Source organism: Ambystoma mexicanum, chromosome 12, assembly GCF_040938575.1.
Source record: "Ambystoma mexicanum isolate Mex_15411 chromosome 12, UKY_AmexF1_1, whole genome shotgun sequence".
Lineage (NCBI taxonomy): Eukaryota > Metazoa > Chordata > Amphibia > Caudata > Ambystomatidae > Ambystoma > Ambystoma mexicanum.
Window position 1 is genome coordinate 1,167,840,086 of NC_090936.1, and position 20,737 is coordinate 1,167,860,822.

A 20,737-nucleotide genomic window follows, 5' to 3' on the forward strand; every position below is an offset into this window, starting at 1 on the left:
AGTTAACATAGGAAACCACTTTTACAAAAACAAATAGTCTTTTCTCTTCACAGGCTGTCATTTTATATGATGGAAATTAAGTCTCTTTATACCTAAGAAACACAATCTGTCACTTGACTTTATTTCTTAAATGTCAGGCATCATTCCTCCTTTTTATCTTCCAAATACGCACTGTTTCAAAGGTGTCTTTTCTTTCCACGTGCAATGCTGCAGTTTTACATCATTTCTTTCCAGTTCACTAGGCCTAATGCCGAAATCACTGGCTTCTATATTTTAATGGAACTCCACATTAGCCAGCTTCACTCTCACAATAGCGGCCTAGAATGGCCTCTCCATCTCTGTCGCTCTGGGCCTGTATTTTTACCCCACAGATGCTAAATTGTTAAATGATTTCCTAAATACCAGCATCCTTTCTTAAATGCAAAATCTTGTTTTAAAAGTGGTGTGTGCATTTGTGTATGAAATACATTTTCTCCATGTTTTTTGTGTGGCTTTTGCTTCTGGTTGATATAAAATGTGTACGTACCTGTGCATTGTAAAGTAGTTGGGGAGCACATTCCTAATGCATCATGTTTTCTAACAACAACACCTTTCTTGTTTAAACTGCCGGTTTCCCAGAAAATGTTGTATTATAATGTTTGAATAATCACTAGCAGTATTTGTGTTTTAGCTGCAGAAAGGATACATGAGTTAGGTCCGTAATAAATAGACAGTGGCAAGGATGGATCGTTGCTAGTTGCCAGAAAGAGAACCTATCTGAGGAGATGCATCACTAAGCAACAGACCCTGTGATCTGCCATAATTCTCCTACTGTGGATGTAGTTCAAGAACATTACAAAGTGATATGACATTTACTGAGACAAAATAGAGTGTGATATATTAGAGGCGGGCCTTACAGGGACAGCGCAAGAATGTCTGGGCATACAAGGACTGTCAGTACATGTAAATGCCTGATGCGATAGTCAATGGTTTCAAAGAGAATTCTGATGAATGTTTCTTTGTATATCACCAAACAAGAGTGTCAGGAACATGTGTGAACCGACTTTCCACCTTGCTTCTGTGCGGATGGTATTTCCATGGCATGGCATTTCGCAGACCCATGCCGCTGTAGTTTCTCAACTTAATTTTCATCTCCTGCCATTGTGTTCGCCGTAGAGGCAATTGCTTAGGTTCTTCTTGGCTTTGTATGTCTTTCCTCTGTCTTCGTGTACCCCCAACTGTTACACTTGGTCTTCGCATTGACCATACCTGCTGGCAAAGTAATGCAAATATCTTCTTGCTCCTGACAGATGCTCGGACTGTCTTAGCAATGGCTGTGTCTGGTGTAAAACGGGGTCTAGCTGTGGATCACCTTTGAGCCCCTGCAGCCCACCTGCTGATTCTGCTGACAAGGTAAAGCATGTTCTTTTCATAAGAAGCGTCTACAGAAGATCTTCATATAAACCGTAATGTTGCACAAGCCTATTGATGATGGATTCCTTATGTCAATTTTCAGGAGTATTGCAGAATGTATGACACACAACGGGAGCAAGAATTAAATGCTTCGAATCGGGGAAACGCCAATGAATTCCAGGTTTGCCAGCATTTTAATGGTTAACTTCATATATCACGCATCACATTTGTTTTAGCAGTTTGCGTTTAATCCTTATACTTGGTGCATACATTCACAAAATCTCAGTAATTGCAACTCCATGTAGATTGGAGCCCACGTGTAGGGTCTTTACTGTTGGCAAATGTCTTAATGAACATTAGTAGTTTAAATCGCTGGTGCAGTTCAAACATTATCCCCCTCCTATTGAACAACAGTGTAACCCAAAAGGTGTCAACTAGGTCCTTAAGATCATGTAACAGCGCATACCTGAATGTCCCTCGGTTCAAGAGCAAAAAGGCGGGAGGCTCTAGCTTCCCAGTAGCTGCACCAACGCTCTGGAACACTCTACTGACTCACATCAGAAATGAGTGATTGCACCACCGTTTCAAGACAATGATCAAAACTTGGCTTTTTGACAAATTCGACTAAGGCTTTTATATTGTTCGTCAATATCTGCAATATGGTGCAATTAATGAATGTATGTAACCTAAATCTGTAACAAGCTAAATTCTCAAGTAACCAACGCTGTGATACCCTCCGGTTTGGGCGTATAACAAAGGAAATTAAAAAAAGAAAAAAAATGGTTTAGTAAAGGGGAAACCAGTCTCCATGCCAACAGCCGAAAGCCCATAGCTGTCCGTTCTATTGACAGCCCACGCCAGGGTGCCATGGGGTTGCTTCATGATTTGACACCATATTTCAGATCTTTGATGATTAAAAGATTCCCATTTGGTACCTTGTCCAGTGACCCATATTCAGTAAATCAATCACGGTTTGCCACATGCACATGATGTAACCATGAGCAAGCACCTGTATGTCACTGGTATCTATCATTTGTCTAGCATAACAACCCACCCCCATCTCTACCACTTTTTGTACAATTACTATGGTCGCTAATATGAAACCACCAAATTGCCTAATGCCTTGATGAAGCGCTGTGGCAAGTGTGAAACACATGTTGGCAAAAAAGGGCCTGCTGACAGTACAAATTGACATGCGCAAGTGCACCGGTGTAGGTTCCTCTGTTTGTCAGTCCTTCTGCCTAGTGTCAGCAGAGCTTGATTGCCTACCCCAGCTTGCTCGCAGGCAAACCTCTATACCGTAGTTCTCTGAGGGAGCCACCTCAAGCACAGCGCACAGGCGGGACAACCTTTCCGTGGGGACCATACATTTCAGTAAATAGGTGGTTCGCCTTTAGTTTCAGGTGGAGTATTGCGTAAAAGCACTGTTGCAAGATTCAGTAATGCATACCTTTGTAGTTAGTTTTAGCAGACAGGTTGATATGGGCATCTTCTGGAGCAGGGGTCTACCTCAATTTCCCATCAGCCCTAGCTAGGACAGTGCAACAAGATCATGGAAGTCAGAATCCAGACTGCTGCAGGTTGCAGAACCCTGGTCTGGAGACTGAAATTCCCGTGCCCCCTGAGCAGGTGTGAGGCACATTGATGGAAAGTTGAACATGCTGGCACTTTAGAGTGCTCTCAGCCGGGCACCATTACAAAGAAATAAATACAGTACATCAGTTGCACGGAACACTTTAGTCTCAATGTGGAAAGCATAAACAAGCTTTAAGATGATATTCAAGATCTGGAATCCCCTTCAGCTAGTTTTCCAATCCCCATAGAAATGGTTTGTCACTTGAATACTATCTAATGGGGAGGTTTCCAAGTTTGGTCATAGAGTGAAATCCACTTCATATTTTCAAGATAGCCACACAAATGTGAATATGTGAACGTGCATAGGGGTTGCATAGATCATCCTGAAAGCCTTGCCTGGTTGCTTCTCTCTAGGGCTGGAGTTGGAGACCCCTGATAACCAAGGAACAGTGAACAAATTGGAAGGAGATCATTGAATTCCCTTTCCCTACGGTTCCATGTCATTTAATTGTGGGATGTTTTTTCGCATGGTTTTTTACCGCAAATTCTTTTACGAATAAACCCATCGAATTTTTAAAATAATTATTTTTGTAGGGGTTTCCCCCCGCTACCCCTCATTCCCTTTCAGGTTTTATCTATTCCCAAACACCCACATCCCATATATATAATTTTCTAACACGCTCCCAAGAAAAACAAAAAAAACCCGTCGGGTTTCTTCGTTAAAAAATTCCTGTAAAAAAAACAGCGAAAAAACGTCCCACGATGAAAGGACGTTGTACCCTTGCGTGATAGGCTAGATAGGGCAATGGTTAAACTTGTTCTGCTGGTAGCATTAGACGCCATGACAAACCTTATCGTTGCACCGACCCAACACCCGACAAACCCTGCCATTAAGCAAAGATCAGCACAACCTTGGTTATTGCTTTGATGATATGAAAATCACAAATAACCTCTGTGGCAGTGTCAAGACCAATGGAAATATCCCCACGGAGACCTATCGATGCCAAAAAGGATGATGAGCACCACATTGCCACCACCCGTAATCTTGTGGTAACGCCACGGGACGGAATGGTGGCAACATTAGGCAGATTATCACTGATTTACAGTCAACCTCGTAATGAGTCCTAATAAAAATTGTATAATCCAAGCAAACTAAATACACCGGCTGATAATGAGTTTGGCGGTATTACATCTGCTAATACGACCAAATTCACTTACCGTTACCGCATCCAGTAAAAAAGTGCTAACCAGAAGTGTCATGCGGACCCTTTTGTAAATCTCCATTTTGGACTGTATGGAGATTGGTAATTACTGCATGCGGTAATTGCTTTTGTGTGAAAGTAATTCCGGCCACACAAAAGCTGGCACAAAAGATGAGTTTCATGTCTGATATTTTACCAGTGCTGCTAAATTGAAATCAGGCCCACAGTAACAAATACCCGAACCCGCAACAACAAACACAATATCAGTTCTAAACAATCAAAGCCATCCAATCCTCCCCCCAAAAACCGAAACAGAAAAGCAACATACACCCGCCCATAAAAACAATACTTAGCTGCAGTGCCAACTCACGGCCAACCTACAATGGTGGGCAATGGGGAGGTGCTCTGGATCAGGCCGCAATGCACCGGGAAATGGATTTCCACCAGATGGATGTTTTCCACAATAAAGGAAGCCTGCAATGATATGGGTGATGACAATGGTGCTGATGGCCCCAAATACATGTCCTTCAATTTGTGTTGAGTTTCGGTTTGAATGTTCTCCAATTTTGGGGCATGTTGGCAAAAAAGGTACTTTTCTTTTGTACCTTGTTGTAGTGTATCTCTGAGTGTGGGTGACATCAGTGACATCACTGATGTGGAATGTGGTGCTGTCAGTGAGTGTGGAGTGCTATGGTGTTATGTTCTGAATGTAGTGTTCTAGCAGTTACAGTTAGAAAATGTAAGCTGGCATGGAGGGATGTGTCGGTGTCTTCCTGGCAACTAACTACCAATAAACCTACAAATAACTTACCTGCTGGTCCGGGTGTTGCGTTCTGGTACCAAGTTATTTCATACCTCATCTTCATGTACGGTTCTGTAAAAGTCGCGATGTGAAAAGAGCGTTTGTAAAATGCACTTATCAATAAGGTTGGCCTGAATAAGGTCAAGGGGAAGGGTTCAAAAACATTACTAGGCAAGTGTAAGGAGAGGGAAAGCCGGAGGGTATGATTGAGGAGGACCCCCAACCCATAAAGGAGAAAGAGGAAAAAAGACATAGGCACAAAAGCCAGAATTCCGTCTCCCTCTTTGAAAAAAGGTGTACACCCATGTGTAAGTCTCAAGTACTGCCACGCCTACGGAGGAGAAAAACACACAACACAACTGTGCAATGTAAAAGTTCATGTAGTTGGGAGGATACGATTAGAGAGGGTAAGGCAAGTTTCATAACCAAGAGCTGCGAACTGAGGATAGCACAGAAGCAACGTGCTAGGGTTGAAAGCAAGACCATGCAGAGCAACAGAGAGTCGAATCCCCGCTCCGCTGTTAGAAGGCGAATTCTGGTATAATAAGGGCACGTTCATGGTGTCCCACCCGGAGCAGCCCTGATCCTAGTTGAAACATTATCCTACACCCCTGTGAAACCTGGACATTTTGGGGATCTCAAGAGGTACTGACAAGACGTCCCAGCCCACAGGATTGCCTTATCCTTTTCTGAACATATGTATACTGATATCCATTGACTAGCCAGGATTGGCAGGCTTTTCCGTGGCCTCTCACTCCTGATGGTAAACCCACACGATTGCCTTATCTTTTTCTGAACATATGTATACTGATATTCATTAACTAGCCAGGATTGTGTTATGTAAGTAGGGATGCCATTAAAAGGATTTAAGGTAATTTATTAAGTTTACATGAGCAGACAACAGACACTCCTGCAGGGCTAAGGAAAAACGCTCAACTGAAACATTTCGAACCTGTTTCCAGAATCAGAACATAAATAACGTACGCAGCTTAGAATGAATGTACCTCACAATAAACTTTGAGAACACATGGCTACACAGACAGATTGGAATGCATAACAACATAACACACCTCCCCCCTTACATACAAAAGAAGACTTAATGATAAAGTCATTCAAGGTATAAGTCCTTGAAACGGTTGGGTATTTTTCTTGCCCTTTTTTTTGATGTTCCAATGTTGCAATCTGTATTTCCAGAATTTTCCTTGTCAGATTCCCATAATTCCTCTACCTGTTTCTCCTTGAACTCACAGTCCACTCTATCTTCATTGAACTCTTCACCCCCAGGAATGGATGTACTCTTGACCAGTTTGGATAATGACAAACACTCACCGCCCTCAAGTATGACCACACTACCACGTATGGCTGTAATCTTTTTAGGACCCAGAAACTTGCTCTCTAAACATTTCAGCCAAAAATGTGGATTTCTTATCAATACTGAATCTCCCACTGCATACTTCACGTCCTTGACCTTGAAAGTAGAATTGAACCTTTCTCTGTACACATTTTGGGCATTAGCAATTAGCCTCATTATTTCCTGCCTGTCTTCTTTCACACATCCAGAAGTTCCTAACCATCCTGGACACAACCTTGTTGTTGGTTGTCTGCCCTTCAACGACACAAACGGAGAGATTTTGGTGACAGAATGCAGAGTTGTGCGGTAGCTCCAGACCATTTCCTTTAACAACTCAGACCAATCCAAACCAGAACAAAATGCCAATTGTATACTCCCTTAACAAACCTGTTAGCTCTTTCTACCAGCCCATTTGCCCTGGGATGGTACAAGGCGGTCTCTTCAAGTACTCCTTCATTCTATCTGAGCAGAATTGTACTCCATTATCTGTGATGATCTCCGCAGGAAAACCTTCCCTATAAAAAACGTCCTCAAAAAATGCAATCAACTCACTGGTGGTAGCCTCCCTAAAAGCTTTCCATTCAAGCCATTTGGAATGATAGTGAACTAACACCACCATAAACTTAAACCCATCACCCAAACCTTGAATGGGACCAATTATATCTACTGCAAGTTTCCCCCACGGTTCACTGGGGACCTGAACCGGACTGAGGGGAACCTCCCTCACTATCTTGCCTTTGTCTGCCTTTTCACATTCTTTACATCCCAAATACTCTTGTCTACTTCACTGTCCATTCCTAGCCACCGATATGATTGTCTCAGGTGTCTCTTGGTGCCACTCATGCCCAAGTGACCCTGATGGGACAAATTGACCAAACAGGATCTAATACTCAAAGGAGGAACTATCTTTGAACCTCTCCTCAATTTTGCCCCATCTTCAGACAAACTTAACTCCAACTTAACTTCATAGTAACAATTAAAATTTCTATCCAATGCTTCTCTATTGGGCTATCCACACCCTAGTCCATTCCTTTAATCTAGACAGTATTGTGTCCACTTCATCAGCCTCCAGGCATTCCTCTCTCCCCACCGCACATGCAACCACATCGGAAATGTTGATGTCTTCTTCCTTGACCACTCCTATGATGTCTCCAGTATTCTCAGTAGGCAGCCTAGATAAACAGTCGGCTACGATATTGTCCCTGCTGGGTATATAGCTCATCTTGAAATTATATCCCCGTAGTCCTACAATCCATCTTGAGATCCTTGGGGACCCTTTGGCCCAGTCATTACTACTCAAGAGTTGTACCAATGGTTTGTGATCAGATTTAATTTGGAATTCCTGCCCCCAAAGAAAACATGTGAAATGCAAAATAGCCCTATAGACAGCCAACGCCTCTCTCTCTATAACTGAGTAGCCCCTCTCAGCTCCTCTCAGAGGCCTGGAAGCAAAATCTATTATGTGAGCTTCCTTTCCTGAGTCCAGTTGGCACAGCGAGGCCCCTAGACTTGATAGACTGGCATCCACCATAAGTACAGTCCTCCTACCACTAGCAAAACCACCTAATGAGGGGGCCTTTGATATCCCTTCTTTTATGGCTGTGAACACTGTCTGACACTCTTCAGACCATCTGAAACGTACCCCTTTTTTCAAAAGATTTCTCAAGGGCGAGGAGATGGTGGCAAACTTATCCACAAATTTGTGGTAAAATTCCGCCATACCCATGAAAGATCTAAGTTGGTCCTTATCTGTTGGAACATGCACACCACAAATACTCTCTACCAAATTGGCTTTTGGTGACACCCCTTGAGCAGACACTCTGTGTCCTAGATACTCCACCTCCCTGACTGCAATTCTACATTTTTTTCTCTGTACATTCAGTCCAGCTTCTTTCAACCTCTGCAATACGCTTCTCAACACACCATCATGTGCACTTTCAGAATCAGCATAAATTAATATATCATCCTGAAATACTGTAACATTGTTAAGGCCTTTGAGTACTTCCTCCCTAACCCTCTGGAACACTGAAGCAGCTGATGCCAAGCCAAATGGCATTCAAAGGAATTTGAAGGTGCCTTCTGGGGTGACAAAAGCGGTGACATGTTGGCAGTTATTAGACATCAGCACTTGGTGATAAGCTGCGGATAGGTCGATCACCGAGAACCAGCTGGGTTCTCCTAATGTAGCTAGGGTCTCTGATATTACAGGCAAAGGATGTCTTTCGACAAGAATGTTCTTGTTGAGATCCCAGAGGTCTACGCATTGTCTCAAACTGCCATTGCTTTTGGTGACAAGTACTACAGGAGAGAGCCACTCAGTGCCCTCAATACGCTCAATGACACCTTTTTGTATCAAATCATTAAGTTCCTCTCGCAGCTGTTGCCTTAGTTTCAGAGGCACCAGCCTCACTTTGTGCACCACAGGTTGTGCGCTTTTTTTCAACTTGATGTTATGTTCAAAATTGTTCAGTTTTCCCAACTCTGTGGTGAAAACTTCGGAGAATTCCTTCGAACATTTGTCTTCAATTTCAGCAACGGTCACCAGCTCCGCGGCACTCGCCTGGATGCGAACCCCCAGTTTTCTTTGTTTTTCCCAGCCTAAAAGTGATGCTCCCTTTTATGCCACTAATATCACAGCAGAGCACTCTCTTCCTCTGTACGACACACTCCCTTGAAATTCACCAATTAGGGTGATGGTGGTCTCCCCATAGCCACATGGCTGAACTTTGGCAGGAATTAGAATTCTGTTGTGATTTACCTATTCTGTGTTTTACCCATCCTGTGTATCTGGCTGTCACCTATTGTTTGTTCATCTGGTTGTCTAGATCTCTCTGTTCTATCGCATTTATCGAGGATTCTTTGTGGGGTAATTAGCTGAATGCTTGGGGTTTCCGCACCTGGAACACCTTTGATTCCACCACTCTCTTCTGTCAGTCGTCCTTTTCTTTGATGTCACAGCACACACGCTCTGTGCAACACTTTGTGAGGTTTGCTTATCAATTTTCATAACTTTCATATATTGGGATGCTTGTTCGATGCTGCGAGTAAGTTCTATGGCTTGTTCCAGGGACACATATTTAGCAAGCAATATTTCCTGTACTCTGGGACTATTTGTGTATCGTACAAGTTGATCTCTAATCAGAGAGTCGGTCAGATCTCCAAAGTCACAGTGTGATTCAAAGTCCTCAGTGACGCCACATAGGATTCTACTGATTCAGCGCTGTCTTGAGTGCGTTGAAAAAACGTATGCCTCTCGAACGTTACATTTTTCTTTGGTTCGAAGTGCTCTTCAATTTTCTTTATAGCTATGAGATATTCATCCGCGTCACCAGCACCTTCTTCGGTGCCGGGAGTAGGTCCATCAAACACTATGCGTCCCTCAGGATCCAGATTGTGAAGAAGAAGAGCTTTTTATCTGTCCGAACTATATCTGCCGCCACCAATTGCCACAATGTAGTTCTCAAAAATACAAATCCACCTATCCCATCTCACAGGGGGATGGTCCGGCTCAGCTAGAAAGAGTGCAGCAGGAGGGATTGCTGCAGCCATGTCACCAATAATGAACAGAAAAAAAAAACTTTGGAGCAGAATTACAGTGAAGGAATAAGCTGTAATCTGAGAATGGCCCTTGATACGTTTGTAGAATGGCAGGGTGCAAATTGTCAATAGGCCTGCAAGAAGACTGTGACCCAACACAAAGGCAAGGACTGTGACATCATAATGGAGATTGAGAGTGAAAACACCGGTGCTTGCTTCAGGTCGAATGACTGAGCGGAATGTTCAGTGCAAGGATCTTTATGGCGTCACAAAGGTAATGCATATTAACGCATACAATTGAGTGGGGGAGGCCTGCCTGCAGCGACAACATAAACAGTCAGCAGTTGCCAAGTAACAGGTGCGTGCGGGAAGAAACAACAAGCAACAGAAGCTTAAGAACAGGTCCCGCCCACACGTTGCGTGATGATGTGGCAGGGGAGACTTTCTTTGTGTTGTCAGCGCACGTGGCTCTATCCATGAATAAGCAAAGTGCGCAAGGCCCCGGCCGCCCAAATAACTCCTCCCATATAGTGCGGCACCCCTCCTCTGACCTGTGACCATGTGGGTATGCGGTGTCTGCTGCCTGCAGGGTCCGCTTCGGCCCCTCCGCCGTCAGTGGCACTTCAACAGGTCCCGCCAGAAAGGGGCGGAGGTGGTGGCTGGGGAGCGGCTCCCGGTGAGCGGCGCAGTGCGGATACGGCACCAGGGTACTGCAGCGCTCAGAGCCACACACTCTCGGAACAAATCTCCGGAGTAGGGAAGGCGAAATGCAGGCGATTGCAAAGGGGCGCTGAAGTTGCAGTCTGGCCAGCACGCAGGATGATCCTCGTCACCAGTGTTATGTAAGTAGGGACGCCATTAAAAGGGTTTAAGGTAATTTATTAAGTTTACATGAGCAGGCAGCAGACACTCCTGCAGGGCTAAGTAAAAACGCTCAACTGAAACATTTCAAACCTGTTTCCAGAATCAGAACATAAACAACTAAAAGAAACAAAAAAAGAACATAAACAACTTACGCAGCTTAGAATGAATGTACCTCACAATGAACTTTGAGAACACATGGCTACACAGACAGATTGGAATGCATAACAACATAACAGATTGCCAGGCCTTTCTGTGGCCTCTCATCCCTGATGGTAAAGCCACACGATTGCCTTATCTTTTTCTGAACATATGTATACTGATATCCATTATTAGCCAGGATTGGCAGGCCTTTCCGTGGTCTCTCACACCTGATGGTAAGAAGGAATATCAATTCTGATTTGATTAAAAAAAAAAATAATTGTTGCTTGATTGTAGCAGTCAAAAACTGCACAATGGAGAAGAATCTTTCTTGGATCAAGTTCTTGAATCTTGGTCTGGAAAGGCAACCCCCCACAACTCCCAGAAAACCTTGCAACACCCTGTATTTATGAAAAGTGCACATCCAGGAGAATCCAGGCTGGGGGGAGTCACAATGCTGTATGCCAGAATCTCGAACAGCTTGTTTTTGACTCCCTGAAAAAGAGCTTATTTTCTTTTTTCTTTTTGAAATTCCTTAATAAAGGGCTCCATCTCACTTTGTGCCCACCTCGCCCCTTCTCCCCCCAGCATTTTCCTTTTATCCCCCTAACATTTTAACCTTTCCCTAGCAACCCTGCACATGCCCTTTCAGCCCCACCACCCCAGAGGCATGCTCCTCTTCCTCACCTTCCACCGAAACTCAATGTATCCAGAGCTCTGGTCTCTAGGCTGGACTACTGCAACAACCTCTTTCGCAATCTCCCCCTTTCCTCCCTACGCCCCCTCCAGCTAATCCAGAATAGGGCTGCTGCAAGACTTATCCTTGGCCTCAAACCCAGGGTCTGCATCTCTTCAGTCCTAAAATCGCTCCACTGGCTCCCTGTGACCGTTAAGGATCAAATTAAAAACTCTCTGCATCACTCACAATGCCTTCTGGGGCTTGGGACCTTGCTACATCCAACACTCTCTCCCTAAATACCTACCCGCTAGAGCCCTTCGGTCCTCTAGCTCCAACTCTCTGCAGACCAGACGTTTTGCCAAGCAGAGAGTGGGGGAAGATCTCTCTATTCGGCAGGTGCATCCCTCTGGAATGGCCTCGCTACCCCTCTCAAACTTGAGCCGGATTTCTTTAAATTCCATAAGCTTCTCAAGACACTGCTCTTCTCTACCTCTTTCCCTCTCCCCCTCCCTTGCTAACGCCCCCACCTGCCGCTGCGACTGGCGGCCTGGCTTCCTCCAAACTCGGGTCCGGGTCCATGGTCCCTAAATGGGGAAATACCGGGCCATTCCAACCTTGGAGGACCCGGTATTTCCCCATTCAGGTAACACATCCCCATTCCCATTTCAGCCCCCATAGGGCTCAATGGGAATGGGGAGGTAGCTAACAACGGGCCCTTTAATAACAGGCCCGTTGTTAGCTCCCTGGCCCCCTTGCGGGACCCGCAAAGGATGTCTGGTCTGACCAGACGTCCAGAGCGGGTCCCGCAAGGGAACCTCGTAATAGGGCGGAATGGGTTTAACGGCACCGGCACCATTACCCGGCGCCGTTAAACCCATTCCACCAGGGTCATAATGAGGCCCAATATGTATAAAGCTGGCGACCATGAGGATGATTTGGAGGGAGTGGCTGACTCTCTAAAGTTTGGTTACCCAGAATGCACTTGAAGATTTGCATTAATGTCTGGCTCCGGCCCTGTTCATATCCTTCCTTGGAGATTTTAAAGACAGCCAGGAAAAGATAAGGTCCTTTCCGCCAAAAATAGAAACTACAAGGGTTCCGAGACTTCTGTACGCGGACGACCTGATTTTACTTGACCTTACTCAGGTCGGTCTGCAACGTCAACTCAATAACCTATCATCTTACATCACTGACAATAACCTCGAGATTAATAAATCGAAAACAAAAATCATGATCTTGCAAAAACCAGGTAGCAAAAAGAAAGACTGTTTTCAATGGCATCTCAACGAGACTAAAATTGAAGTAGTGGACTCATTTAAATATCTAAAAGTGCAACTTGACAGCACCAAGAAATGCTGGAACATGCAAGCTACCCTCTGGGCCAAGGCAAAGAATTTAGCCGCACAACTAAGAGCCGTTGATCGAAAATACGGCAAATTTTCACTTCAACCGGCGATCAATTTCTACAAGGCAAAAATCATTCCTTCCTTGACGTATGGCATGGATGCTTCCCCTGCAATCCCCTCCCAACTCTGGCAAAAACTCGAAGGTCTCATCTGGAGAGCAGTTCTAGGCCTACCTAAATCAACAGCGCTAGCGCCGATAAGATGAGAACTCGGCCTCACATCCTTGAAAGCAGTGGTGGACCTACAGCTCTCTAGGAAAGTCATTCATCCGGATAGTCTGAAAATCTACCATATGATAGCCGAAGAGATCGAAAAAGGTAATAATAGCTCTATGAACCATTGGGTCCTGGAACAAAAACAGAAACTGCAGACAATCGCCTGTACGGAAGATGAACTGAAGAACAATCCATCTAGGATTAAAACAAAATTGGAATGTTGGGATTGGATCTGCACTATCGATAAAGCAACCTCTAACAAACTTCTAGCCCATCTCCCCATGAATACAAACAAGCTGAAAGAACCTATGGTATGCTGCAAAAGATACCCCAGTAAACCGCTGATGAGAACTTTTCTGAAAGCCCGTCTGAACATTTTACCGACGAATGAAATTCTAGCGATCAGAGCGGAACTAAATGAACAAACTTGCAGACTCTGCCAAAAGCCTGAAGAGCCCGAATCGGTAAGACACCTGTTGATGTGCTGCCCCGCCCTCCACCAAGCCAGAATTGCATACTTCAGCCCTCTGACAGCTTCCTCATTGGTGGGCAACAAAGACATGTGGAACCGTGTTATTACAGGCGAAAAAACCCGATGGCACACGGCAGCAGCCAAACTACTGGAACTGGCAATGGAAAAAACAAAAGCAACCGCGGACGTCGGTTTCTCGCCTACATAACCTCAAGTCTGTGGTCTATACGTCTGTAAAACCAACTGCATTGTCAACGAGACTTTACCTCAAGCGGAATTTGCTCTTGCTCTTGTAAAAATCATTTATTTTAATGATTATATACAAGTAAATAAAAAAAAATGTTTTAAAAAAGAATGTTATCACAACAGAAACTGTATGGAACATGTACTCTAGCTCACCACCTTGTCTGGAGTCTACATAAAACATATTAAACCTGTAGGTATAGTAGATTTCCTGGCAAACCTTCTTCGAGACGTGGCTCGCTTGGCCATCCCACTGCTTAGAGCACAGTTAGCAATCCTTTAGTTTTCGACAGTCTTGTCTGCCTGCCTGGTTATCCGTGTGATATGTTCTTTATTGGGGGTTAGACCACCTTGCTAACTGTACTACTTCACTGCAGTGCCTTGTTTCCTACTCTACCTCTCTCCATGTCCTTGATGGGCCCCACGGGGTGCTGCTATTGACCGACTTTTCTTTCTACACTCCCTCTCTTGTATATCTGTCTTTCACTCTGCTGCACTGCTTTCAAGCTAGGTTTGTGCTATGTAAGTCAACTACATTCATATGGCCCACCATCTATGCTTTTGTCACTCCATTACCTCATTTTTTAAATTTTGTTTATTTTTTATTTATTTGTGTTAATCAATTAGATTTTTACAAAAGCATGTAGAAGAAAAATGACGCGTAGATATGATAAAGGTAAAGAGAGTCACAAAGTCACCATAGTTCATTTCAAAAAGAGTCCACATCAGAAGAAGTCCGTTGCTGGTTCGTCGTGTAGTCTGAAGATGGACCACTCACTACTGTGTTTGTGTTGTTAGTCGCGTGGTTAAAAGGAGCGTAGTGTTCACATATTGGAGAATTTTGAAAGTTGCCAGTAGGCATGAAGTTCTGCCGCCCGCCATCACTTTGTCCGAGCAAGAGTCTTGGTCGCTTAGTGAGTAATCAGAAAAGATGTGTTTCAAGTAGGCGTTTCTAATTCGTCGTGTACTGGTGCAAGAGAGAAGCAAATGGCGAATGGACTCTTTCACTGTTGGCTGGTTGCAGAAGCGGCACTCGTTTGTTTTTGACAAACCTCTAATCGCCAGGATTTCGTTTGTTTGAAACAGGTTGAGTCTGGCTCTCAATAATGTGTCGCGCGCTAGTCTAGCTAGTCTAGACGGGAACTTCTTGATATAGGGCTGTAATTCATTTAGTTTCCTGATGTTGTAGGGAAGGTGGCTCATCTTTTACTTCATTTCCTTCTCTCCTGGCCCTGGGCTCTTCCACCTACAATGTTGACACCATCTACGACCCTATCCTTTGATTTTCTACTCATATCCCCGTTGTTTATCTGTTGCTTGCAATTCCTTAACATCTACAACATCCAATCTTTTTCTCTGCAACCAAACCTATTTTGGAACCTTTGAACTTCTCTCCTCTTGTTTACTGTCCTTTCCTGGCTCTCTTTTTAACTCTTTATTCATTTTCTCCATTGCAATCCATCCTGAACTCTGCATTCTTTTCCTGTTCTTTCAACTACTGTATAACTCTCATATCATATTTGCAAGAGCCTTGTTTGGCTGGTGTACACTACATCGTTTTAACCTATCGCTCGATGCTTAACGATTCATATCTACCTACCTGCCTATCTCTGCCAGTATGTCCTCTTCCATCGGAACCGGCCCATCACTGCGACTCTAAAATGCTGAACAAGCTGCCAGCATTTTAGAAAATGCTTTGGTAACAGAAGGGACAGCCCTAAGGGCGGCAGGCCTATGGCCTAACAAAATAGAAACACAGGGGGGGGGGCGTCCTGTCGTCTAAAGTACACAGTTTATATTTCTTACATATAAACATTGTTTTGTCACATTTTGCACACTAGGAATTACTTCGGTGTTCAAATTTGGCTTTAGTCGATCAAAAGCAAAAACACACATATATTATTTCAAATTCAACTAGCATTTATTGCTCTGCTGTTATTGTTATTTGTCCTTTTCTGGGGATTTCCATGCATTTTTTATAAAGGATCTCTAAGGGGAGATCCATCGAATTTCCACATAAATGTTATAGTGATATTTGTGTTGACTTGTGAGTGTTTGCTAATTCCACATTATTTAATGGTTGTCACAATTAAACATTCTGTAAAAATTAGTACAGTAGCAGTGCCGGGCAAAAGCATTGCCTAATGGTAATTTTAGAAAATGCCCACTACCATTACTGCACCCAAGTGGAGCAGGGGTTGTTGGGGTGTCCCCTGCTCTCCTTGTTCACAGTAGCGGGAGTTGGGGGTTGCTGGGGTGTCCCCTGCTAACCATTACAGTAAGCGGGCGATAGGAAAGAAATAATAAAACATTTAAAAAAGGACCCAGCTGCGTCAGCACCGCCCCACTTAAGTGGGAGGAACTGACGCAGAAGGGGTACGGAACAGTCAGCGGCGCGCCGCAGTACAGGTAAGTGGGGTGGCGGTTGGGTGTTGGAGTATTGCAGGGCATGTGGGCAAAAGTGATCTATCTGATCACTGCTCCGTGCCGTAATTGGCTTTTGACATTTTCATATGCGCAGTTACAGCCGTGCAGTGATCACATAGATTCCTTCTATCCCTCTTCTCGCCACCCAGACTTCATTCATCAGCAAAGGGCCTGCCTCCAGCATCCCTCTTGATTTGTGCGTTTGTTGCTGACAGACTGTGGCAGTCTCTTCCGTCTTCTTTGCATGTCAGGGACCAACCACCATGTACCAACCTGATCCTCTTGCAATACCATCGGTCCATGAAATACTCAGAGACATCTCGCCGCTATGCTCTCCACTAGTTTTCCCGTCTACTCCGTCTACATTTTCCTCTGGTGATGTCTGGGGATGACGGTTGTCATGTTGGTGCACAAGGGACCAGAGACCATTGGTGCCATGGTGTTAAGTCCTGCACCATTAATGGAGCGATGGTAGGAGGGGCGGCGGGACGACCATGTCAGTAATGGCCCTCTGCTCAAGTTAAGGGGGCGAGCAAAGTGAGGGTACCTTACCATGGGCAGCTGTGCACTTACCAACAGCGTTGGCCCGCCGTTGAAGGTAATATCGCCATTAGTATCCCTGTGGTTTATTACACAGTGATAATGGTTTAATTTTTTATTTAAAAACAAAGAAACTTACCTCGCTGTGCAGCCTCACGCTGTGACATTGTTTCTTTGACCGTGACGTCATCAACAATGAAACCGACGCGGGGAAAGAATGGTACAGAGCCAATGAGTTACGTTATTTTTCTTTTTTTTTTATTACATACTATTAGCAACTTCGTAGGAAACTAAACAGGTGCTGAGAGGAGGCGTAGGGATGGAGGAGCGCGGAAGGGAAGGGATCGCTGGCTAGCAGCATTCCGGCTGTTCGGAACACCGGCTTGTACCATACAGTACAGCCCGCGTATCAAGCATCCTGATTGGCCAGTGCCCCCTTCTAGGGTGCTAATGGATAGCTATACTCAGAAAAGATGATCCAGGAGCCACTGTCCTTTATGTATAGTGTTGCAGGGGAACCAAGTTGCCCCTTTTCTTTGACCTTATAGACATTTTTCCCAGATGCCATGACACCCAGACAGGCTGGTAGCAATAGTAAATTTACTGTACACTTTTTGATTGCACGTATGCATAGCAGCCTTTTATTCTCTCTACGGCTCCACCTTTGCTGGTCATGTTGTTTAAGCTCTGCCTTGTTGGGTCACTGTCTTTTGAGCTGCTGGGTATGGATATGAAATGATCATTTGTGGTAATCCTCTTTGCTGGCCCTTAACAGAGCCTGGGAAGCAAGCCATTTGTGTGTGAGGAACTGGATTAGACTTGGCAAGGAGCTGCAGGCAGCCATATTACCCATCCCAAACCTTGTGAGAGGTCATGACTGTAGCAGAGCTGGATGTCCATGATTACACAGCCATTCAGAGTTTAAATGATCTGAAATCGGACATTGAAACCTTCCTTACCTACCTCCTCTCCCCTCCCTTCCCACCTCCCTCTTCCCCTCCTTCTTAGTAAATTGTTCTACATATTGTATCACTGGTTTGTGTCATGATTGTAAATATGCTTCTTCATTATTGTACCTTGCTGTTATACTGTAAAGTGCTTTGTATTAAAGTGCTATATAAACTTAATAAACATAAATGGGAATCCCCCAGCCCAGGATTCTGTATCTCAAGACAGGATCTGAAGCCATGCTTTTGATCAATCAATGGAGACCAGGATCTCGAAGCATAAGAGGCCACAGGGGGTGCTGTAAGTATACTGCAGGGGCTATCATTGCCCACGTCATGTACCTCAAGATGAAGCTCTGCTGTTTCATTGGCATCCTCAGTGCTTCCTCCTTCCTCCCCTTGAACTGTTGGGCCGGAACCATGACAATTCCTTCATGACTGAGATGTCAATCTGAAGATCGGAGGAGTTGTGGGCCCATAAGCGGTGAACATCCTCCAGAGTGAGGACCCCTCCTGTTGCTTGGACCTTGCGTAGCCTGGTGCCGTGCAACATGTGGTGCATCCTCATCACTCGACCTGGACATCGTAGCTCTTCTGCTCTTTGCGGTGGCTGGGTCATTAGGTCCCTTGTTCATTCCTGCAGACACTTTGCTGGGTCACTTCAATTGCTCCATTTATCCAGGGCATACTGGTGGTCCCCATTATTGCAGTATCAGAAGCAGAGACCCATCTTCATCTTCAGCCTGGCTGCAGCCGAGTGTCTTGAACCCAGTGGTCACCCAATGGTCACAGAGATAGACCAGAAATGCTGGCCCAGCGGTCCGCCGCCGAGGGGCATATCACACTTAGCACAAGTAACTACACGTTGGTGCTAAAGGCGCTGTTAACATAACATGTTGGGACAGGAGTCCGTCTTCAGTGTTGATTCTAAATCAACACTGAAGACGGACTCCTGTTGCCGAAGCGGGGGAGCAGGATGGAGTAACGGTACTTTTTTCGGATTTTTTTACTTTAACTTCACCTTTAACACCCACTTGTAGTTACTCGCATGTGCTAAGGGCAGTATGTGGGTGGTGGGATGGAGCAAGGTACGCCATGGTAGAGGGCGCACAGTCACGGGGAGCTCAGAATGCTGGCTTATATCAAAGGATTCAGCTCGCCTTCTGAGTTTCTGATTGGCTGGCGCCCCGCCTAGGGAGCTAATTGTCAAAAGAAGAAGCCCCTACATCCGCAACTCCTGCTGGGCCCCAATGCTGCAGCCTACGGCGAAAACAGATATGCCCAATGGCCAAGACATACCTAAGATCATTGAACATCCTGATTGCGGTTAGGGGGGTTTGTGTGCATACCTGTCGTTTAAGACCCATTCGTTCCTATTGGGCATAAGGTCCTAACTTGAAGCTACTTTTTCCTTAGCTTTGGTAGTAGAACTTGGGTATAGGACTCACATCTGAAGTCCCCATAGCCATGCAGAATTGGTATCTTTCCCCTCCTTCCACCCATCTTTATGATATTGCAAGACGCGTCACTATGAACTACACTTACCTATTGAAGTAAGCCTTGTTATTCTCTATGGGATAACTTTCACTGACTTGTTACACATACCCAAAACTTGGTTACTTAACCTGGAACTAACTGTGTTGAACACTTGTTTCTAGATCAGAGTTGGACTCATTACGTTGTGTACTATTGTGCTGGGGCTGCCTTATCATTTCAAATGCTTTGTGATAACTTGCTTAACATCTTTTCCCCAACTTTAGATCCTTGTGACGCTATTAACCTATAACTACATTAATTCTAAAGCGTGGTAGGTATCCCAAGTGGGCACCTCATTGTGATAAAATATATGTTCATATGGTGTTTACTTACTATTCTAGCTTAATACATTGTTGTTGTTTAATAGTTAAGTGCTTCTTATACGTCCATGTATGGTCAGTCTGTTGATTGACAATTTTTGGTGAATGTTACCTCTATTTTACATCGGTACACAAAGAAACAGGAAAGAGTTTTTTTTTTGTCTCCCCCAATGTAGTAACATTGCATGCCTTCTCAAATGGCAGTAAATTGAAGGAGAGGAGTAGTGCTTTTTCTGTTCATCTATACATGCAAAAAGATTTTTCTCCTGTTTTATGGTACAAAATACATCTTCTTGTATGAAAAACATTATTTTGAAATCCTCTTCTTATTTCAATATCACTGTATTTACAATACTACACCAGGTCCTCTAAATTACAAGGAATAAACAAAAAGCAAGTCTTATATTTTGTGGCGCTACCTATATTTTTTTAAACCAATGAGTGCTGCGTTTTATGCACTGAGAATTTCATCAACAATTGTTGGTTAAGCAAGTTTATTTTGGAATTTAATTTCCTAATACAATGCTGTACAGCAGTATTCCAATATCAAATGTTGCGGTTGGCACACTAGCAAATGATGATGGCAGGATCATTAATGATTGACTTGAACTGAAGACGACGTTGGAAGAGTCATTCTAATAGCAAAATGTGATCAATAGTGCCTGGATTGGCCATTCAATGTTAACTGTGATAAATATCTGAAATTGTCCTTTGAGAAGCAATATATTATCAATAATCCCACAAATTGACAATCGCAAAGCATTATGTGAATAATATCGCATGGATTGACATAAAAAAATCAGTACATGAATAATATCCCGGGGTTGGCATTTAAGAAGCAGTATGTGATCAACGGCCAATGGATTAGTAATCAAAAAGCAATACACATTTGATATCCAAGTGATGGACAAGCGTAAGGCAATACTTGAGCTAGGGCCAACGGATCGGATCGCTACTCGAAAAGCAATACATGAACGATATCCTAATGTTTGACATGTGAAATGCAAAGTGTGCTGAATAGCGTTGGGAAGAAGTAAGACACGAGCAACAGCCAACAGATTAATATTCATAAAACAATACATGCTCAATAT

At 44.2% G+C, this 20,737-nt stretch overlaps 1 protein-coding gene across 2 annotated transcripts in view; it reads left to right on the forward strand.

Annotated features, from left to right (window-relative positions):
* The window catches only part of PLXNC1 (plexin C1), a 1,076,103-nt gene that overhangs the window by 394,654 nt on the left and 660,712 nt on the right, over nt 1-20,737 (forward strand). For both annotated transcript variants that reach the window (XM_069629799.1, XM_069629800.1), the window contains exons 8-9: nt 1,290-1,392; nt 1,496-1,573. In XM_069629799.1, the coding sequence (XP_069485900.1) occupies nt 1,290-1,392; nt 1,496-1,573 (181 nt within the window). The remainder of the gene's footprint in view (nt 1-1,289; nt 1,393-1,495; nt 1,574-20,737) is intronic.